General features: G+C 40.2%; 1 protein-coding gene across 1 annotated transcript; it reads right to left on the bottom strand.

Moving 5' to 3' along the window:
* Position 1: 1 nt before the first annotated feature.
* On the bottom strand, positions 2-19,050 carry LOC146570992 (uncharacterized). The gene is made up of 50 exons (XM_085279888.1): positions 18,858-19,050; positions 17,862-18,007; positions 17,652-17,764; positions 17,244-17,377; positions 16,577-16,800; positions 16,393-16,499; positions 16,202-16,320; positions 15,954-16,089; positions 15,688-15,770; positions 15,455-15,574; positions 15,245-15,346; positions 15,011-15,169; positions 14,828-14,910; positions 14,491-14,635; positions 14,353-14,397; positions 14,100-14,267; positions 13,117-13,236; positions 12,906-13,016; positions 12,790-12,822; positions 11,320-11,457; positions 11,041-11,187; positions 10,784-10,918; positions 10,498-10,655; positions 10,198-10,348; positions 10,048-10,102; positions 9,851-9,917; positions 9,463-9,596; positions 9,331-9,374; positions 9,026-9,199; positions 8,750-8,904; positions 8,516-8,629; positions 8,292-8,407; positions 7,766-7,920; positions 6,244-6,449; positions 5,977-6,154; positions 5,662-5,886; positions 5,343-5,512; positions 5,194-5,264; positions 4,045-4,145; positions 3,814-3,933; positions 3,546-3,683; positions 3,298-3,452; positions 3,072-3,171; positions 2,705-2,940; positions 2,080-2,263; positions 1,711-1,959; positions 1,423-1,602; positions 1,225-1,281; positions 468-610; positions 2-382 (listed from the first exon to the last, which is right to left on the bottom strand). The coding sequence occupies exons 1-50, from the start codon at positions 18,898-18,900 to the stop codon at positions 338-340; spliced, it is 6,492 nt and encodes a 2,163-aa protein (XP_085136014.1). The 5' UTR covers positions 18,901-19,050; the 3' UTR covers positions 2-337.
* Between the last annotated feature and the right edge of the window lie 536 nt (positions 19,051-19,586).

The raw sequence follows: 19,586 nt of genomic DNA, 5'->3' as shown, positions 1-19,586 counted from the left end.
AAAAAAAAAAAAAAAAAAGAGAGAATAATTTGGCACTTTGCTATAAAATCTGCAAAACAGCAACTGGCTATATATCGACATCATTACTGCTGCATGTGGAAAAATGGGGAAATGTTATCTCACTATATTTTAATGGTATTGGCGTATCACAACATGTTGACTGGCAGCACTGATGTTTCTGGGTTCAAATCCACCAGCCAACTGAGGCTTTTCTGTGTGGAGTTTGCATGTTCTGTCTTGCCCTTTGAGAGCAGGGATAGTCTGCATTGTATAAAAATAACAAACTATGTTATTGATTTGCAAAAAATATCAGTGTTAATGTGAAAAGCTCGACGATTTATGTGTCCGATTCTCCTACGAAGTTGGGGTTGGTAAAGGCAGGCTGCAACACAAGAATGACATGAGTTTTTAGCACTGACATCAATACATTTGTTTATCCAACCATGACAGGCTAATTAAAAACTTACCACATCAATTCTACTGGTGCTTTTTGCTGGCAAGCTCAAGGTGCTCAGTTTATATCCACGCACACTGAAGACGTAGAACAGTCCAACTATTATGGCGACGACCACAATGACTGCAACGACGATGCCGGCTATCAGCCCTACGTCTGAGACAAACCAGCTCAGGTGAGATATTAACCTGCTAGAATCACTCCAATGTCTTACTTTGCTTATACCTATGCGATTGTATTTCAGTGACGCTTTACACTAAACCCTATTATTAGTATTCTAACATGTTCAATACTTGTGTAATAGTTGTGTCTGGATGTTAAATTGGCAACAAAGACAACATAAGGTTAAGGCAGATGGGGAAATTTTAGAGGAAATAAAACTTTAGTCTGTGTGTGGTACTAAATAAAATAAGTGGATCAGTACACTTGTTAATGATTGTGGCAGGGGACATTATTAACGGTTGCCATGAACAATGACCAACTTAGTAACTGAAATCCACACTTAAACCTGTAAGGCTGCAACAGGTGAAAAGTTGGGGAATTTCCAAAGTAGTTTTTTTTTTTTTTTGGTCATCTGGGGACCACAAATGTCCCCAAAGTCTCAGAAATCCAAATGGGCGATTTTGCTCTACAAGGACTAGCTGATTTAGATCTGTTATTGTTGGGGGTTTTTTTGTTTTGTTTTGTTTATTATTAAATGCATGGCTTAATTATTATTTGCTGACATGAAAACCAAGTTATATTGTAAAGCAACCATATTTGTCACTTACTGTTAGCTGGAGCTTCAGTGGGATAAATTGGATTTTTGTTCTCATCTGTTTGATAAACTGAAAGACAGATTTACAAAGAGCCTGTTATTCCGCTGCTTATCATTACCAAATTCAATAAGCGTTATTAAAGCTGCAGAAATTGCCTTACATCTGTGCTGCATTAAAATATCTAAAAAGGGAAATGGGAAAAATGCTTACACTGAGGGTGGCGGCAAGCAAAACTTTTCTTCTCCATGCAGTTGTTGTCATTCCAGCGTCCGTCTTTGTACATCTCCACACAGTTCTCGGCCATGTTCCCTGGGTGAAACGCTGAATTGGGCTCATTGGGAGCCCAGTTGAGGAAGCTTACAGAGGTCTCATCTGTCCAGGCCCAGCCAACTGCAGGTTTAAAAGAAAAGTTGATTCATTTTACTGAATTAAGCCCTGGTACAATAGCCCTGTGAAAGCAACGAGTCTCTCTCTTTTTCTTTCCATTTGTAAACTCACAGTTGTTATCCCTGGTAAGGCCAATCCAGAGGTTCATATTTTTGCTGTAGTTGAAGCTCTTGAGGAATTCTACCTCTGCTCTGCTGTGAATGGAGACCAGCTCCATCCTGCCTGCCTGGCAGTAGTGTTCAGAGTCCGGCCAAGAGAAGCCGACATCACCACTGTACACATAGTAACAGTACTTGCCATAGGGTATCGCAAAGCGCTGACACATCCCATCACCAGGGGCGGGAGTGGTTGGAGGTTTCTCTGAGACACAAGTGTTATTATTAAAGGTTATATAAATGAAAGCATATATAATTAGTCAGAAACTGACTAAAAGCAATTAAAAAGAAAGAAAAAAAAGTTCAATTCTGATTGAGCTTGTACCTGAGGTTTTCTTGCAGATGTATGGTTTCTCTAGGTCACACTTGGTGTCATTCCAGGTCCCGTGGAACATCCTCGAAGCATGCATACTCACACAGCCCTCATCCTTAATGTTAGTGGGCTCTCCTGGTCCCCACTGAGTGAAAAAAACTGGCCAACCATCTGTCCACATGTAGGAGCCATCATCCTGCATCACAAGGCAACAACATATGATTAAATGTTTAGATTGTCATGGATCACACAGTGCCGTTAGACAAGCATCAAGGAAGTGACTCCAAGAGTGCAGAAAAAAACAAATACCAGTGAGAGAAGACAGAAGGTTTAAATCCACAACTGATTACTCAGTTGTTGTTTTTTTTAGTAGCTCTGGTAGTTTTTATATTAGAGATGTCTGCCTTTGATTCCTAGTTTAATTGAAATGCGTCTACTTTTTTAAAAGTAAATCTTCCTAGTAAAAATTTCTCAATACTTTTTATTAATGTAGGATCTTTACTTGTAATAAGGTGTTTTCACCTTCTATAATTAGTGCCTTTCCTGGAGTATTTTTCTTCTATTTGTAGCATATTTAATGCGAATTCTTCTGAATTCTACTTGGAACTAAACTTTTCTGTTTCTCTCTAAACAGCACCTTGCGCTTCAGTCCAATCCAGGCATCAGCTTTTCCCTGCAGGACCGCTCCAGCCACAAAGGCCTGGTCGTAGCTCATGTCGATGCTGGCCAGATTGCCTCCCTGATCCTTGCAGGCTGCCTGAGCTGCATCCCAGGTCGCTGGCTCCTCCACCAGTTTGTAACAGTTCAGGTACCATGAGATGTAGCCTGCTGGGCAGGGGCTCTTTGTGGGTGGAGGCGGCTGGATACTGCTTGCTAATATTTAGGGAGATTGACAAATACTTAATAAGAAGGTTTAAGCTAGCATGCATTTAAAATGTTTTTTGTAGTCTGTGAAATGCAATTGCATCTGAGCAGGAAGAATTATCTCTGGAGTGTTTACTAACATTTCTTTCTGGAGCAGACGAAGCTGTGATTGTTGTCGCAGTTGTCATCGTTCCATTTGCCAGTTAATAGGGGGCTATGAGTAATCGTCACACAGTTTTCCTGTTGAGCAAACCAAGAATAGTCAAGGCTAAATGTGTCCTTTCCCTGTTTATGAGCCCACAACTTTACAGTACTTTCCCATCTGCTTCACTCGATTAGTGATAATCTGAAGCAAAGTGTCCTCACCACTCCGTTCGCATTGTTGGGCTCTTTGTCATTCCAGTTGGTGTACAGAACTGGACTGACCCCATCACTCCAGGCGTACTGATTCTCCACCAAGAGATCTGACAGACCGATCCATGTGGGGAGCTCCAGGTCCCTCAGGTAACTAGCAACAAAGTCTGTAGGAGAGAACGGAAATGTAAAGAGCCGTCTCTGTGGAGGAAACCTCTGTTCTAATAATGTTTTGTTTAATGGTTATATGCTGAGCTTACCATTCTCATACTGGTCATCAATGACTGCCAAGTCTCCTCCTTGCTCCCTGCACCAACTTCGAGCATATGACCAGTTTCCTTTAATATCATTCTTTTTTCCTTTGAACATGAAGCACTTATTGTTGAAACGCAGCCAACCTACAGGGGAGGAGGAAAATCGTAATGAGTAATAAACAGAGAAAAAATACTCCAGCTGATGTGAAAGAACCAGCAGCATTAGTCAGCCTGTGTGATTTAACCAAATTTGTATTTAAACTGTGTATGTTACCTGCAGGACAGTTGCCCTCCCAGGGCTGTGTTGGTGGAGGCGGAGTGTGAATATCTCCGGGGAACTTCTTACATACGTAACCTGCTGAAGCCCGACCACAGTTGGCATCGTTCCATCCACCTTAGCAAGTCAGAGTATATTGCACGCATCATTATAGTTAAGTCATAAAGACACATTAGTTAAAAAATAGCGTATTTGATCTAAATTGACAGTTGACAGAAGGTGCAGTACCTTGATGTCTGTTCATCTGCACGCACTGCTCCTCCCCGTTAGCATTGTTGGGCTCACCAGGAGCCCAGTGAGTGTATGTCATAGGGGAGTGGTCGACCCACCTGAGCACATAAAACAGAACTTTTACAGTTTTACATTAAAAGAAAAGATTTTCCTCATCTTCAAATCTGTTAAAGTATGTTGAATGTTTTTAACCAGTAGTAAATTAGTGAATTTTGTCTAAATTTACTAACCAGAGCAATGATAACAATGGTCACATATATGAACTCATAATCATCAGTGCGATATACCGACAGCAAAGCAAATTAGGTCAAACAAAAGGGTACTAACAAAAATAACACAGCACAGATTGAATGCAAGTTTTTCTCTTTGTAATCAGTATGGCATTGTAGATAAGTGAGATAAAGATGAATCAACATGTTCCGGTATGAGGGCAAACCTTTCCTTCATAATTTGATTCAAACTGTGGGATCTTTGAGGTTAGGGCAGCTGTTCTCTAAATAAATCAGGCGTTTCACGTGGTGTTCATCTAAGTTCATCTAATCAACGTCAATTGATGTTGATGAAGTTACTCCTGCTGTCCCACACGTGTAAATATGTGCATCATTCTCATTTTTTTTCTGCATACTGTGTGAGGTTGCAAATATTTATTGAAGTCAGATGATATAATCTGACTTATAGTCAGCTGTGGGCAACTTATAGTTTTTCCAATTTTATAGTACATAAAAGGAGAAAAAGTAAAATATATGAAAATCAATTTGTGAATTTGTAGGGCTCTGTGAGTGCCCAGCGCTGAATAAAGACACAAAGATGTTTTCTGTGGCAATTCTCATTGTGGGCTGATTTTTGTGTATAAATGTGACCAAAAAAACTAAAACATAGCAAACCAAAGACGGTAAAACTTTGCTATTTGTAATACAGCCCTGGCTTATGCAAATTTTGTTCTGACATTTTCTCTCCCCCTCCCCTGGACCCTCAGCATGAAGTCCTGATCTGTTACATTAAATATCAGTTTTAAGGACATGAAATATCCCTAAATATTGTGAAATGGAAACTCTGCTGATCAGAACTATGAAAAAAGAAAATGACACAAAAAAGATTTGTTTAACATTTCTTTGCTTTGGTGCAATTGCTTAGAAACATACTTACACGTATTGTCCATCTACTGTGCCAAACATCCTCATGCCAATCCAGGCTGCAGTAACCTTTCCTGTCCCCACCTGAAACAGCAGCAAGACTTATCACTCATTTTTCCACAGTAAATAATCTCTAATGAAGTTAAAGATGAAAAAGCATACCATGCTGTTAACATATGCTTGTTCTTCTCTGTTTAGGATGGACACAAGTCTGGCTTTCTCTGCATAGCACCGTGTGAAAGCTGTGTGGAAGTCCACTATGTCAGTGTCATTGTAGTAATAGCAGATGTTTTTGTTCTTCCTCCAGCCGGGGTTCGAGCCACAATCGGGAGCTGAAGTTTGAAACGTTAGGAAAAAACAAACACTCAGACATTGTGAGGGTTTGTGAGGGTCTGAATTCATATAAAAATTGCTCTATCCTTAAGGGAAGCAAATTCATGACTTGATCCCTCTGTAGAGAAACGACAGGTGCCTTAGTTACCTGGTTCAGGTGATGGGGGCCTAGGGGGAAGGATGGGATCCTTTCCTTTAGTAATCTTGCATATCCAATCCTGATGAGCGTCACAGTTGAGATCATTCCACAACGAGTAGGTGCCATTCGCGTTGCTCACCATCTCTACACAGTCCTCCCGACCCTCGTGATTGTTTGGCTCCCCGTCACCCCAGTTGGTGTGGGACAGAGGCGTGCCATCGCTCCAAGAATATCCTGCAATAAGGGAGGAGTTGTTTTTAGGTTTATTCTTTATTTGGCTTCCATTTAACCGGGTCCAGTCTGCAATACATATATTTTGCTCACCTCCTTCTATTGGGTTGCTCCTGAGACCAATCCACTTGGTAGTGCCTTTGCTGTACAGAGCAAGAAACTCTTCTTCCTCCTGAGTGTGGATGCTGGCCAGATTACCACCTCTGGCGATACAGTCCTCAAGCGCTGCTTCCCAGCTCTTCTTCAAGGACCAGTCCACGTTGTGGAAGAGCTGCAATAAATCGCCCCTGGAAAATGAATAACTGACCTTCTCTTGCAGATAATCACACTTTTAGATGTTTAACTTTGAGCTGTTATTACCTTATAACAGTGCCTGAAATGGGGTTTGGCTGTCCAGCCAGCAGCACAGCCCTGTGCAGGAGGAACAGTCGGGGCCTTGGTGGGCGGGCTGATGTCAGGTCTGTATTTTTCACATACGAAGGCATATTTGTCCAAGCACTGCTTGTCATCCCAGAAACCACCAACCTGACCCGTTGTCATAGCCACACAAGTACCACCACCGTTATCTAAAAACAGAAAGAGATTTTGGTTTCTTGTGTTTATTATTAATAATAATAACAATAAGAAAAAACTAAACTACACAATTCTGGAGAAATTGGGGTGGGATTGTTGTTACTGGCGGGCTCGTTTTGTAGTTTGCCTCTGGTGCAGCAAAAAAGTTGGAGGTAAAAGAGGTTGGCTAACAAAGCTGAAGTGAGATGGCTTATAAACCCATGGCTAGCTTTTTTAATAGGCAAACTGTACTGTACCTCAGATAGCAGCTACTCTGTACCTAATGGAATTGCTCAGTGTTTGGAAGAATTTCAGTCCTACAAGTTTGTTTGTTTGTTTTTCAAAGTGTAGTCACCTTCACCTCAGAGACATTTTATTTTTTTAAAATATTTTTTTGGCTTTATTCAGTAAAAGGACTAGATGTTACAATCCCTGACAATGCATTGCTTTTGATGGAGAAAATCTTGGGGGATGGCTGCTATGAGGAAAAGCAGCCCAGAAACTTTACCAGCGGCACATATTGTTGTGTGCCTCAAGTTTCGTTCTTTTTACCCAAGCTAATTTGCCATTTTTCCTTGGTTAGGTTTAGGGATTAGAGATCTGATCTAAATTATTAAAATTTGGGACACATCATCAGTAGTGGACCTTGGATTCATCGGGCGTTTTGGCCATTATCACTGGACACCCTCATCCAAGGAGGCCCTGCCAGGGCTGATCAGGCCCCAGAGTGTGTCACTGGTTTATGTTAAAATTGTTATTTCGCTTCTTCTTTTACCTGTTTAGTTTTCTACAGTTTATTCTATTTCTTCAAAGGGACAGAAAAGGTGATAGAGAGGAGTAAGAGAAGTAAGTAAGATAAGATTGGAGAGAGCAGAGAGGAGGGCCGGAAGGGGGGCGCCCGATCTGGCTTCCCACACTTCCCCACCAGATTGGGCTGTACTATCTATCAGCCTAACTATCAGCCGTGCAGCATATGGTCGCCTGCTCATCCAACTGAGCTAAACCAGCCCACCTCAGCGACATTTACCTTGTTGTTGTAAAGTTGTCCCTCTGAAATAATTTTGTAAACAGGAAAATGTTTACAGTTTTCTGTCTAAGATGAGGAGAAAAAAATCTGAAATATGTGTTGATGTGTATTACACAATATATACCAAAACAAATCATCGTGAAAAATGTCCCATGCTGTTCTCAAAGCCACAACCTTCAACATACAAAGCAGAGGTGAGAGAAAGCTGGTTCTCCATTCAAAGTCAATGGGACCAAAAAAAGTGAAATATTTCAGAAATGCAGCAGCTAGCCAGCTTTATGTAGGTCAGTGTTAGGTCAGTACCTGGCTGGTTCCTGTCCCAGTGAGTAAAGCTGAGAGATGAACCATCATCCCAAATGTAGTCCACCCCTCCACCTGCCCCCCCATGAGCACGCAGGCCAATCCACCAAAAACCAGTCTTTCCTGACAGCGCCGCTGTAAAATGTGACTGCTCATAGCTGCAGGAAAACGGAACAAAGAGATGATAATGACAAACAGACAATAATGTACAAAAAAGACTATTGGAGTGCACAACCTCAGCTGGAAAAATTGCCCCTATACAAGTGGAGCAATTTAAAAAAAAATCTAAAATTTTGAAATTATTTGGATTCCGGGGGGGGGAATTATGAAATATTCTGTGAATCACAGGGGAGGAAAATTCTTCTTCATGAGTTTTTCAGAGATAAGAGTGTTGTTGAGTGACACTGGATTATAGCACCATAAGTATAGGCTAAGATTTTATGTATCATCCAGATACATAAAATCCAGAATCTGTAGTTTTGCAATAATAAGCATCCTTATATCACCCTCAGACAGACATGTGACTCACATGTCTCCAATATGCAGCAAGACGGCATCCTGCTCCTCACAGAAGGCCTTAGCATCAGACCAGCTCCTAGTCGTCTCCTCCATCCAGTAGCAGGAGTAGCGATATGCTTCCCAGCCCTGACACACACATTAAACACCTTATTACACATCTGGCATTGTCACTTCTGCAGTGTGAGGTTGAACTTGAAAAGGCAGAGAAATGTGACAAGTCAATGTTTGTCGCACCTGAGGACATCCGTACACAGTGGGCTGTACAGAAGGCAGTGGGTAATGTGCTTTGGGCATTTTGCAGATGTATGTATTGAGTTCTGTGCAGGTCACGTCGTTCCATCGGCCAGACTGAAGGAAAATTAGTATGATCAATCAATCAATCAATTAAGATTGATGTCAAAAAGACCACAACTGACTACAAAGATCACTTTATTTGCTTTCACCAGTGAGGGTTTTCAGGTTTCTCACCTGGTGCAACATCTCGACACAGTCCTCACTGAACCCATCATGGTTGTTGGGTTCCCCTGGAGCCCAGTAGGTGAATGTTGTTATGTGTTGATCAGACCATGAGAACAAGCCAGCATAAAACAGGTCATTTAGACCAATCCAGACGTCACTGGTGGCTGTGAAGGACAAATAAATATCAAGTTTAAATCAAGTGTGACTTAAGAATGTAAAAGGCTTTTCTAAACCTTTAACATCTACTTTAGTTTAAACACAGAGAAAATAAGTGTAAATCCATACCCATGTACAGGTAGCCTTCCAGCCAGCTCTGCTCTGTCATGGAGAGGATGGAGACAAGTTCAGCACCCAGAGCCCTGCAGCTGCTCTGAGCATCATGCCACGTCTTTTTGTCTCCAAAAGGTTTGTAGCAGAAGTCCCCAAACTCAAACCAGTCAGGTCCGGAGCATCTCAGCTCTGTGGGAGAGAGTGGAAAGGGAAACGGCAGAATAACAACACAGAACAGATTAACTCATAAAATCATCATTACTTCTTCAAAAAGTGGAAGCTGAAAGAAATTAAGAGGTTCTAACTGCATGTCAACTTACCTCCATCTGCAAAAAAGTAAGACACAGCATAGTTTCCATCATATCTGTTGAAAGTAAAGGCATTGAATCAGCCTCTCGGGACTGCCCCGCTACTAAAAAACAAAACAAGAACTAAGAAACTCATCTACTCACTGCCGTGAGGTAATGCCATTCCTCGTGGATCCAGGGTAGAAGTTCTGTCCGTCAGCTTTTAGCAAAGTGCAGTCTCCTCCAATCTCATTCAGCACCACTCCAGCATGGATAGCTGCTGCACAGATGTTTGAGTCCTGTTTAAGAAAGAAGAGAGAGGTAATGCATGCACAGACACAAACATTCTGGCAATGGTACGTACTGATGTGCCGGCCTGCAGGAGTCGGACTAGTTGTGCAACCTCTGTTGGGTCTAGGTATCAATGGTGATACCGACACTAATTAACAACCTCTGTTACTTAACTGACCATATCAATATCCCAGAAGTTTAAGTGACGTGATGCTATACTCTAATTAAAAAGTGTTCTTTTATTTATTTATTTTTTACGTACCCCTCGATACAATGTAGTGCCATACACTGTGTAACCAGCTTTGGCACAGTCTGCTGGACAGTGGACACTGAAAGACATGAAAATTAGTGTAGAAATGTGTGACTAATAATCCAAAGAACAATGACACAAAGAGCTACAAATTCAACTTTATTACAGTATATTTGTTAAAAAAAGATGAAAAATATATTTTTACTTACGTCATTTTATCATTAGCAAAGTTGAAGTTGGGCTTGCTGGCACATGTAACTGCATCTGTTGAACAACCAATATTTTATAATGACAAACCATATAAATTTAGATTTGTATTTGAAAAAAGGTTTAATCTGGAGTTAAGTCAGTTTCCTTACAGTCTGGCGTGCATCCTAACACCTCAAACCGAAGGCCTGCCTGACTGCTGAACTCCACTGGAAGGATGCGGATGAACTGAGCTGACACAGGCGTCCCCAGCAGCTGAGTCTCAGCAGTGTTTCTGTCTGTTGCTCCTGGTAAAATCTGGAACTGAATGAGAGAAATAGAAAATTGTTATCATGGATATTTAAACAGATAAACCTGTCCAAGAGCTCCCAAGTGTGGCTTTGAACAGTCTTGATGTCTGGCAGGTGGTAGACCACAAAGTCGCTATGCAGTTTCATGCAATTCTTACTCACATCCCCATCAGCTGGGTAGTCAGTCCAGGTCAATCCATTCATACTGTGCTGAATCTTAAATTTGGTCACCCAGTGGTCATTCTGTGGGCAACCCTGAATCACAATCCCCGTCACTTTTCTGGTCTCACCAAGGTTTACCTGAATCCAGCTTGAAGCAGCTGTAAGAGGACAGAGACAGGGTAGAAGATAGGACCTTTGTTGTGCCAAAACCCAGAACCCCAACCTCAAGTTTTAACTAACAATTCAAATATTATTACACATGTGTGATCCCTGGGTTGGTGCATACCATTTCCTGATGGCATCCAGCAGGAATTTCCATTCAGACGAGCTTTGTTTGGAGTGAAGGAGCCAATGGAGGAGGAAGCAGAGAGCATGGCATCTGAGATGTTGCCATGTTCAAGACCCAAGCCATGCAGGCACACTGAGCATTCAAAGCACAAAAGCATGAAGCCGGAATTGCACTAACTCAAGATAAATATGTAATACTACAGTAAACATTAGCACTGATTATAAAATGTTTAGAGAAACCGATGGAGAAGTTACCTTTTTGTTCACAGCTGTAGATGAGCTCAAGATATTTGGAAACAGTGGGGCAGGGGTCTGGGTCCACATTGGCATACGCAAAGCAGAACGGAAGGTTGTCACACATTTTTCTGTACTTAGGAAGGATGCCGCCTACTGTGCAGTTGCCTAGAATATAGTAATATCAATATTTACTTAATTAATTTGATTTACATTGATACATACCTGCAGATAAAGTTTTCAAAAAATCACTGAATCAAATACACATCATCAATATATGTTGTAACAAATGTGCAGCACCACTTTCTGAGCCATCGAAGTGTGGACAGATGTCGGCATTCTGTCGTCCGTAGAAAGCAGACCGGATGTTAATCACACTTTCCTGTGGACAATGAAGGACAGCAGCGGAGCCCTGGCATACCAGTGCAGTCAGAAAGCCTACAATAAAAAGTTGATGTGTTATTCCAGTGCAAAAATAATATATATTATAGATGAGGGTAGAATAATTAGCCTAAACATGAAAATTTCCCAAGTACCTTTAAACAGAGCAAGGAATTTTTAACACAGCTTTTCCAAATATTCTAGTATTAATTTGGAGACTTACAATTTTTTTACTTTGCACATAGAAAAAAAAAATTTCACCAAAGCCAAAAAATTATTAGCCTCCCTTATGCCAATAGTCAGTTTTGCATTTTTGTTTTCATTGGATAACAGCCTGCAGTCATTTGTTGTAGTTTTCAGCAGGTCTCACACGTCTCCTGAGTGATTCCAGTCCATTCTCTCAACCTCCCGCAGATTCGATGGTCTTCTTTCATGGCTCTTCAGTTCACCCCACAAATTTCCAAGATGTTCCAAGTCAGGGCTTTGTGAAGGGCAGTCAGTAACGTCCACTTTGGTCTTCTGGAGGTTGTTCTTCACCAGGAGTGATGTACGTTTTGAGTCATTGTCAGTGTTCTTAAGGTTGTAAACCTCTCCCTTCTTTCTCTAAATACAATCAGTGTCTCTGTGGGCAAAGAGCTCTAGTTTCATGTCATCTGACCAAAGGGTATGCGTCCAGTGCATAACCTTTCTCCAGGTTGTCTATAGTATACTTCAGTCCAGCTTAAACTTATCTTTTCTGCAGAAGAGGAGTTTTTCTTGGTCTGTAACCTCACAGTCCCTTCCTGTGTAGAGTTCTAGTGATTGTCCTTTTCAAGATTATAATTCCTGACTTGGCTGAGTTATTCATTAGTGTCTTTGCAGTTATTCTGGGGTAGACATATTTCTCATTCTTTGAAATCTTTCACTTTCTACATCTGCCAGGTGTGGCTCTCTTTGATTTTCTTTATACTAGTTCTCACTCCAGTTCTTGAAACTTTAGAAATGCTGTGATAACTATATCCATCTCCTGCTTTGTGAGCAGTGACAATTCTTTTTCTCAAGTCTGAACTGATTTCTTTTTTTTCCAGGTGACAACTGAGACAGCAGTTTTTTATATTGTGTGTAAATTGGAAGATAAACCTCAGTTTTTACTTGATTTTACAAACTTTAAGCATTGAAAATTTACAGCACATCATTGCACGGCAGTGGTTTGTGCTATTAGTCAGTAAAGGGGTTAGTTTTTCACTGCGGTCATTTTTGGTTTTTCTGTAATAATTCTGTTATTATGTGCAAACTGAAATTATTTATGCTTTTTAAAGAAAACTAGTATGTTTAGATCTCAATCTCTTGCTCTGTTAACCAACTGTATCTTTTTATTGTTTCAAATTAACACTGAGGTATCACTGTTACCATCATGAGGTGGAGGTGGCTCAGGTGTTCTTCCTGGAAAAAGTAAACATCTATCAGAAATCTGAAAATTGTCAAATTCTTATTTTCCAAGCATCATCTGGAGCATCATTTCTCACCTCTCCGCTTGCAGATATATCCTCTCTTGTACTCACAGTTGTCATCATTCCAGTAGCCATTGTTTATGAGCATACTCAGACAGTCTTCGCCATAATAGTCATCTGGGTTCCCTGTGAGAAAAGACGAGCATATTTTTCACTTTAGTTTTTGTTTTTAGTCTTTAGTTTTAAGTCTGTAAGTATTTATAAAGCATCAGATTTGGCCTTTAACCTGCATTCCAGTGGATGAATCTGAACGGAGAGCCGTCTGTCCATTCCCAACCACCTTCAGTCATGGAGTCATGACCCCCCATCCACATAGAGATCCCAGTGGGACTCTGCTGGATTAAAGCTGAGAGGATATTTTAAAAAAGCAGCAAATTATAGCAGGTTGAGATTATTAATAGATCTAAAGAAATAAGAAACAGTCAAATGTGAAGATAAAGATAAAACACCAGACTAATGAGCAAAGTTCTAGGCCCTTTTCACTCCTTGGTTGCAGTTATGTGTGCTTTGTTGCACCGGCCACACCCAAAAGTGGGAGTGTACCTGTATACCTAGTCAGTCTTTGAAGATGATTTACAGTATTTAGGGGAGAAAAAGTCTCCAGTGCCCACTAGTGGTAGCATTGAAAAAGACATCACTAGTTACACCGCTCCAAACTGCAAAATTTTTCAAGCATAAATTTCAAGCAAAGATCTGCACATATCAGCTCTGAAACACCTACAAACTGAAAAGTGAGAAGTTGACTGAGAAATTGAGAAAAGCAGTTAAAATATGTCGTCTAAAATAAAAATAAAAAAAATCACATTTAGCATATTATTACACTGAAATATGATTAAAAATGTCATATTTTCATATTTAGGAGCAACAGCACGATTCAATAGAATCCTTTAGCCCTCAAGGTATCAACCTATTTTAGCAACTTATATGAAAGAATGGGATCATTCACAGCCCCTTTTTATTTCATACAGTTACAGTTCATTCAGTTTTTTATCTGTAACATGCGTTCTGTAATCTTCCTATGTAATGTATTGTAATGTATGTAATGTTTTTTAATCGTTTTAAAGCAGTTATGATATGTTAATGATGTATTATAGTATGATATGATTCTAATACCCAAATATTAATGAAGCAGGGCCTCTGTAACACTGTTTAACAACAAATGACCATCTTTTTCATCTGAACAGTGAAATAAAGATGTAAGGATCATACCCTGTATGAAGGTCTGTTCAAAGGGCTCAGTGATACTGAGTAGATCTCCTCCCTGATTGACGCAGTCAGCTCGAGCCTCTGCCCATGTCCTCATCGACAGGTAGTTAAACAGGTAGCAGTAGTCATTGAAAGGATCAGCGGTCCAAGAACCGCATTTATCGTTCCAGCCTGTAACAAACACAGCTGCTCACACATTTGCATATTGAGATAAATGTATTTAATCATCATTTGTCAGTGTAGCTTAAAGCCTGACCTGGTCCAGATGTTGGAGGCTGGGGAGGAGGCCCTTGTCCCTTGGCTACAGAAATACGAAACAAGGAATAACTCTAAATATAAACTCAGTATATAAAATTAATTCAGGAAGAGGCAAAAATGAATGCATTTATCACACCTTTTTTGCAGATATAATCCCTTGTGGCTGTGCAGAAGTCATCATTGAGTTTTCCAGGATCATTGTGAGTCGTTCCTGTGATGTGCATACAGTCTTCATTATTCATCCAGTTGTCAGGCTGGTCTGCCGCCCATGGGAGAAAATCCTGAGATCAGAAGAAACCGTGAGTATTTTCATGTGTAATATTTTGACACCGTAAAATATTATGAAGGATAGAGGATAGTCTCAAGTTTTTTAGGTTTGTGATGAATGTTTTCACACTTTTACACAGTATAAGAAAATAGGTTAGAAATACAAGTTTTGGTGCCATATAGGTTGCTCTGGCTTTGCCACTTACTGCAGGTGTTCCATCGGTGTATACGAACTGGTTTTCAACATTAATGTCATTCAAACCCACCCAGGCTGCCCCTGGCATGTGAGCTATCAAAATGTCAAGACAAAAGCACATCAGCATTGATAGAGTGTGTTAATGAAATACTTCACTTTAGTCATAGTTTGATTTGTACTCTTAGTAACTCACCAATCAGGAAACTCAGCTCTTCCTCTGTGTGGAAGCTGGCCAAGTGACCCTGCTCTCTGGTACAGTGTGCTTCAGCATCTTGCCAGTTTTTCACCATCTTGGTCTCAAAGTAATAGCAGAAGTCCCCATACAACAAGTATCCAGTGTCACAGTGGGAATCTAAAGCAAATCAACAGTTATCAGTAAAGGTGTGGTCTGACCGCAAGGAAAGAGAGAATGTGAAGTTTGACTGACCAGGAGCTGAAGTTGGTTTCGGGTTCTGTCCCCCGGTCATCTCACAGATGTATCCCAGGCTCTTAAAGCAGTTGGTTGTTTCCCATTTGCCGTCATAATTTCCTGGATAAGAATGTTGAGAACGTTAATCGGTCTTGTAATAGCAGCCTCAATCTAATGACACGCGAAACGATTAGCTTAGGAACAGAGCAACAGAGCACCGATCGTTACCCGTAAAGATCTGTCCACAGTCCCAGAAGTTCTCAGTGTTTCTGGGCCAACCGGCACCATAGTTTGAGAAGGTTATTTCGGTTTTATCCACCCATTTGAAGTGGCCATCCTGGTCCTTATCTGGTAATGTTACATACATAAATAACTTTAGATTTTAGACAGCTTTCTCATTAATCGTGTATAAAATGGCAATGTCTTTTTCACATTTTCACGAGCACGAAATCATAGAGGACCTGATAAACCAATCCACATGTCAGGTATGTCCACTTGATGAAAGTCTGGGAGCTTCCCATTAATGAAATACTGTTCCTCTTGACTACACATGAAGAATGGAACAAACATGGCAAATGAGAATCACTGTGTGTAATCAAATACCTGAACTCACGAAGGCTAAATTCTTAACACAAGACTATGCACCTTATTATTATTTAGGAAGTTGGTAACACTATCATTGGTCAGAATAGTCTCACTTTGATTGGGAAATTTTCTTTTTCTTTACCTGTTTATAATCAGGAGGTGAGCCCCTATATCAGAACACTTTGTAAAAGCCTCGTGCCAGGTGGTCAAGAGATTGATATTACTGACCATCCAGTAACAACTGCCACCAAAGCTCTGCCAGCCAGCAGGGCAGATGGCTGCAGGTGAGAAGGGAAAACAAGAGTCGGAAATAGTGAGAGAAAAAAACAGAAACCAAATAAAATGCTTTCACAATGGTAAACCTTGTGTTTCCAAAACAATCAGTCTTACTATTCAGTGGACGTTTGCACATGTAAGGACGCTCGTGTCTGCAGACGTGGGACCTCCAGTCTCCAAATGAACTGGTTTCATCCTTGATCATTGCAATACAGCTGCCAACCTGAGTGTCACTGTTGGAAAATGCAAGATTTAGTCAATTAATATTGACTTTGAGAGTCTGTTTCAACAGTATGAAACCTTACATTGTGGGTTGACCTTCAGCCCAATTTGTGTAGCCCACTTGTGTGGCATCAGACCAGGCAAGCTGACTGTTCCCCACTTCCACTTGACATGAAATCTTGTTGCATTTCTGGAGAAAAAAAGGTCAAATTATCCATTTAGAAAGAAGTAAGTCTGTTTACTAATCCTACACTATGCCTCTCTTACCAGTGTAGAAAGCCCAATCCAGAGGTCAAGATGTGTTTCACCCATGTTTGACGTGACAAACTGGTTTTCTCCTGCTGAAGTAATGGACACCAGGTCTGCTCCATCCGCCACGCAGTCATGCCTAGCTGATGTCCAGCTCTTTCTTGTGTCTGATTTAAACTTGTAGCAGTTGGAGCCGTACGTCATCCACCCGTTAGCTAAGTCACACTGTGGGCTAGGATTTGCTGAGGAGGAAGGAAGAAAATATGTTTAAGCTGCTATAGCGAAGAATGATTTACGACGTGTCCTTAGGCACAGACCAAGCTCTGGCCACATCACACAGCCAGTGGTATGACATGTTTGGGGTGTTGCGCTCATACTCATAGAATCAGGGTTACATTTAGTAACTACTGTTTTTTCAAGCCAATGGATGTTCAACACTCAGATTTTATTATGGTTACAACATACATGGTGACTAGGGAGATGTGAAGCAATTTTTTATATTGTATCGTTGGCCTGGTGTATAAACAACAATGTTAATACATCACGTAAATTTTGCACCACAATCCATTATATCAAATGATCACTGCATGCGATGTGTGCAAACCTTGTATAAATAAAACTGGATTGAACTGCGTGGCTAAAGAGGTGATCGAACCAATTCCCCCACTGTACTCTTTTCACTTACAGTTGATGTGTTTGCAGATGTATTTCCTCGTGTTATTGCAGTTTTCATCATTCCACTCTCCAAAGTTATAGCCTACCACCTGACCACAATCCTCATTATCATTCCAGTCATCAGGCTGGCCTGACATCCAGTGTCTGAAATAGGAGCGTAATGGATAATTATTATGGATAAAATTAAGAAAGATACCTTACATATCTTTCATTTATTTCTTAATGATCAGGTATTATGCTAATGACTTTCACGGCTTTCTGATATGCCCAACCATGGCGTTGACCCTCAAGTCCGATAAGGAAAAGCTCACCCACAAAGATGAGCACACGTGCAATGGAAGTTGTGTGAAAAAGAACCATGGTTACTAAATAAAATAAATAAGTTGGGCTTCACTAGAGTAGTAAACGCATTACATACGACAGATATTGTATAAAAGGACTCCCATCACTCCACTCCCAGACACCTTCCACGGTGCGGTCGTTCAGGCCGAACCAGTAGATCTCTGAGCTGATTTGTGTCCTCACCCATAACTAGAAACAGGACATGAAAATATAAAACCAGAGAGTGAGAAATGATACAACATTATTTATGTAATCTCTGTAATGTCCCCCGTTTTTTGTTTCTCACCCGCTCATGAATGTCCTGAATGCTCATCAGGTTGCTGTTATGCTCCAGACAAAATTCATTTGCCTCCAACCATGACTTTGTATCAGTTGAAAAGAAGTAACATTTGTTCTCATACTCCCTCCAGCCTGACTGGCACTGGCTATGAGCTGAAAATATTGAAAGTTAGCATGTGAGGCAGCACATTTCCAGCCACATAGATATAATATGCTCCTTTTCGGTTTTGATGTAATACTACTTATGGGAGAAAATGATCTCTTCACTATGATCTCTCTCTGCATAGTCTGATGTTTAGATATTTACATTACTTCTCCACTTCAGGTGAATTTCTATAACGGCTTTTATTATAGAGACTGTGACTACTTTGCTGGGTTGATAAGTACACAACTTCCCCAGCTGATGAGCTGAACGCTGAATGCTCATCAATCATAAAAGTCGCATGACAGAGCTACAGTCTAGCCATGTCAGTCAGTTTGCACAAATCTTTGGGTAAATGTTTCACTTTAACAACTTTGCGCGTGATTTCCACGAATCCTTAATTAGTCAAGCAATCATAAAAAAGCACCGAATTCTAACCTAAACCTAACCATCAATTAATAAAGACTAAAAATTAAAAAAATAAATCAAGCTTCTGTGATATCTGCAGTTAAATATACTGCGCTAATGGAAGTAATTATTACATTTAGATTCGTAAGTGTCTTCCTGAGACTTCGGGTCACATGATCTTCTGCGCATCATGTTCTTCCAAAAGCTTTTTTTTAAACCAATGTTGCAAAACGTAATTATTATTCCTGCAGCCAGGTTACATCAGAAAACAGCAGTCCATATTTCTGATGTTTTGCTTTTTAAGATTATTTAAAAAAATCTCTGTTTTTCAAAATAAAAAACTGAATCATTACTTTCTGTGATTGGCTCATTTTTGGGGGTGAAAAGAGGAAAAATAAAAATAAGATTGTCAAACATACAATTTAAAAATGTAATTATAAGAGCCTGACTTACCTCCAGTAAGAACAGCAGCAAAGCTCAACAGCTTCAGAAGCATTCTTTGTCTGTTTGCTTTTTTAATTAATATTTTTGGTGTCTTAAGGAGTGCTTATGCACATCCTACTATTGCAAAGTCGTTTCTCTAACGTCCCCTGAGCCTGGCAGTGTATGTGTGAGTGAGTGATGTGAGTGATGTGCTCTAGCTCCAAGTATTGGCCCCTCTGAGAAGCTTTTCGTTGGTTTTCCTCTTTTCAGCAGTCTTCCAGGGTCCAAAGACTGAAAGTAGTAAAACAGATGTGACGGTCATTTAAAAACTGCAGCAGTCTGCTACTGTGTGTCAATAAAACCCAAGCCAATAAAAATGAATAAAAAATAAAGATGGGATTGATTTCACCATGTGGTATTAACCCCAACAACAACTATCAGTAATAAAAAATGTTTTTCAATTGAAAAACGAGATTTTTTTTTCTAAGCCTATTTTTACATTATTTCATTTCAGACTGTTGTTAACTAAACTTTTTTTCTTGAATATTTTTAAAACATAAAACCCTGATTGCTCTTGTATGAGTAAAATGTCCTTGCTACTCAAATATCAAAAGTTTATCAGCAATTAATTTGATGTAACGGATTTGTGACATTGTCACAAAATAATTGGTCCAAACAGCATGTCAGGTAGGTTTCTCATAGTATATAAAAATGCAAACACATCAGTTTTGAGGTGTTTTTTTGTTTTGTTTTTTTACA

This window comes from Mchenga conophoros, linkage group LG7, assembly GCF_057382185.1.
Source record: "Mchenga conophoros isolate Kocher_MC1m ecotype Shallow Benthic linkage group LG7, M_conophoros_male_GT1.1, whole genome shotgun sequence".
NCBI classification, from domain to species: domain Eukaryota; kingdom Metazoa; phylum Chordata; class Actinopteri; order Cichliformes; family Cichlidae; genus Mchenga; species Mchenga conophoros.
This window is presented reverse-complemented; position numbering and strand designations above follow the sequence as displayed.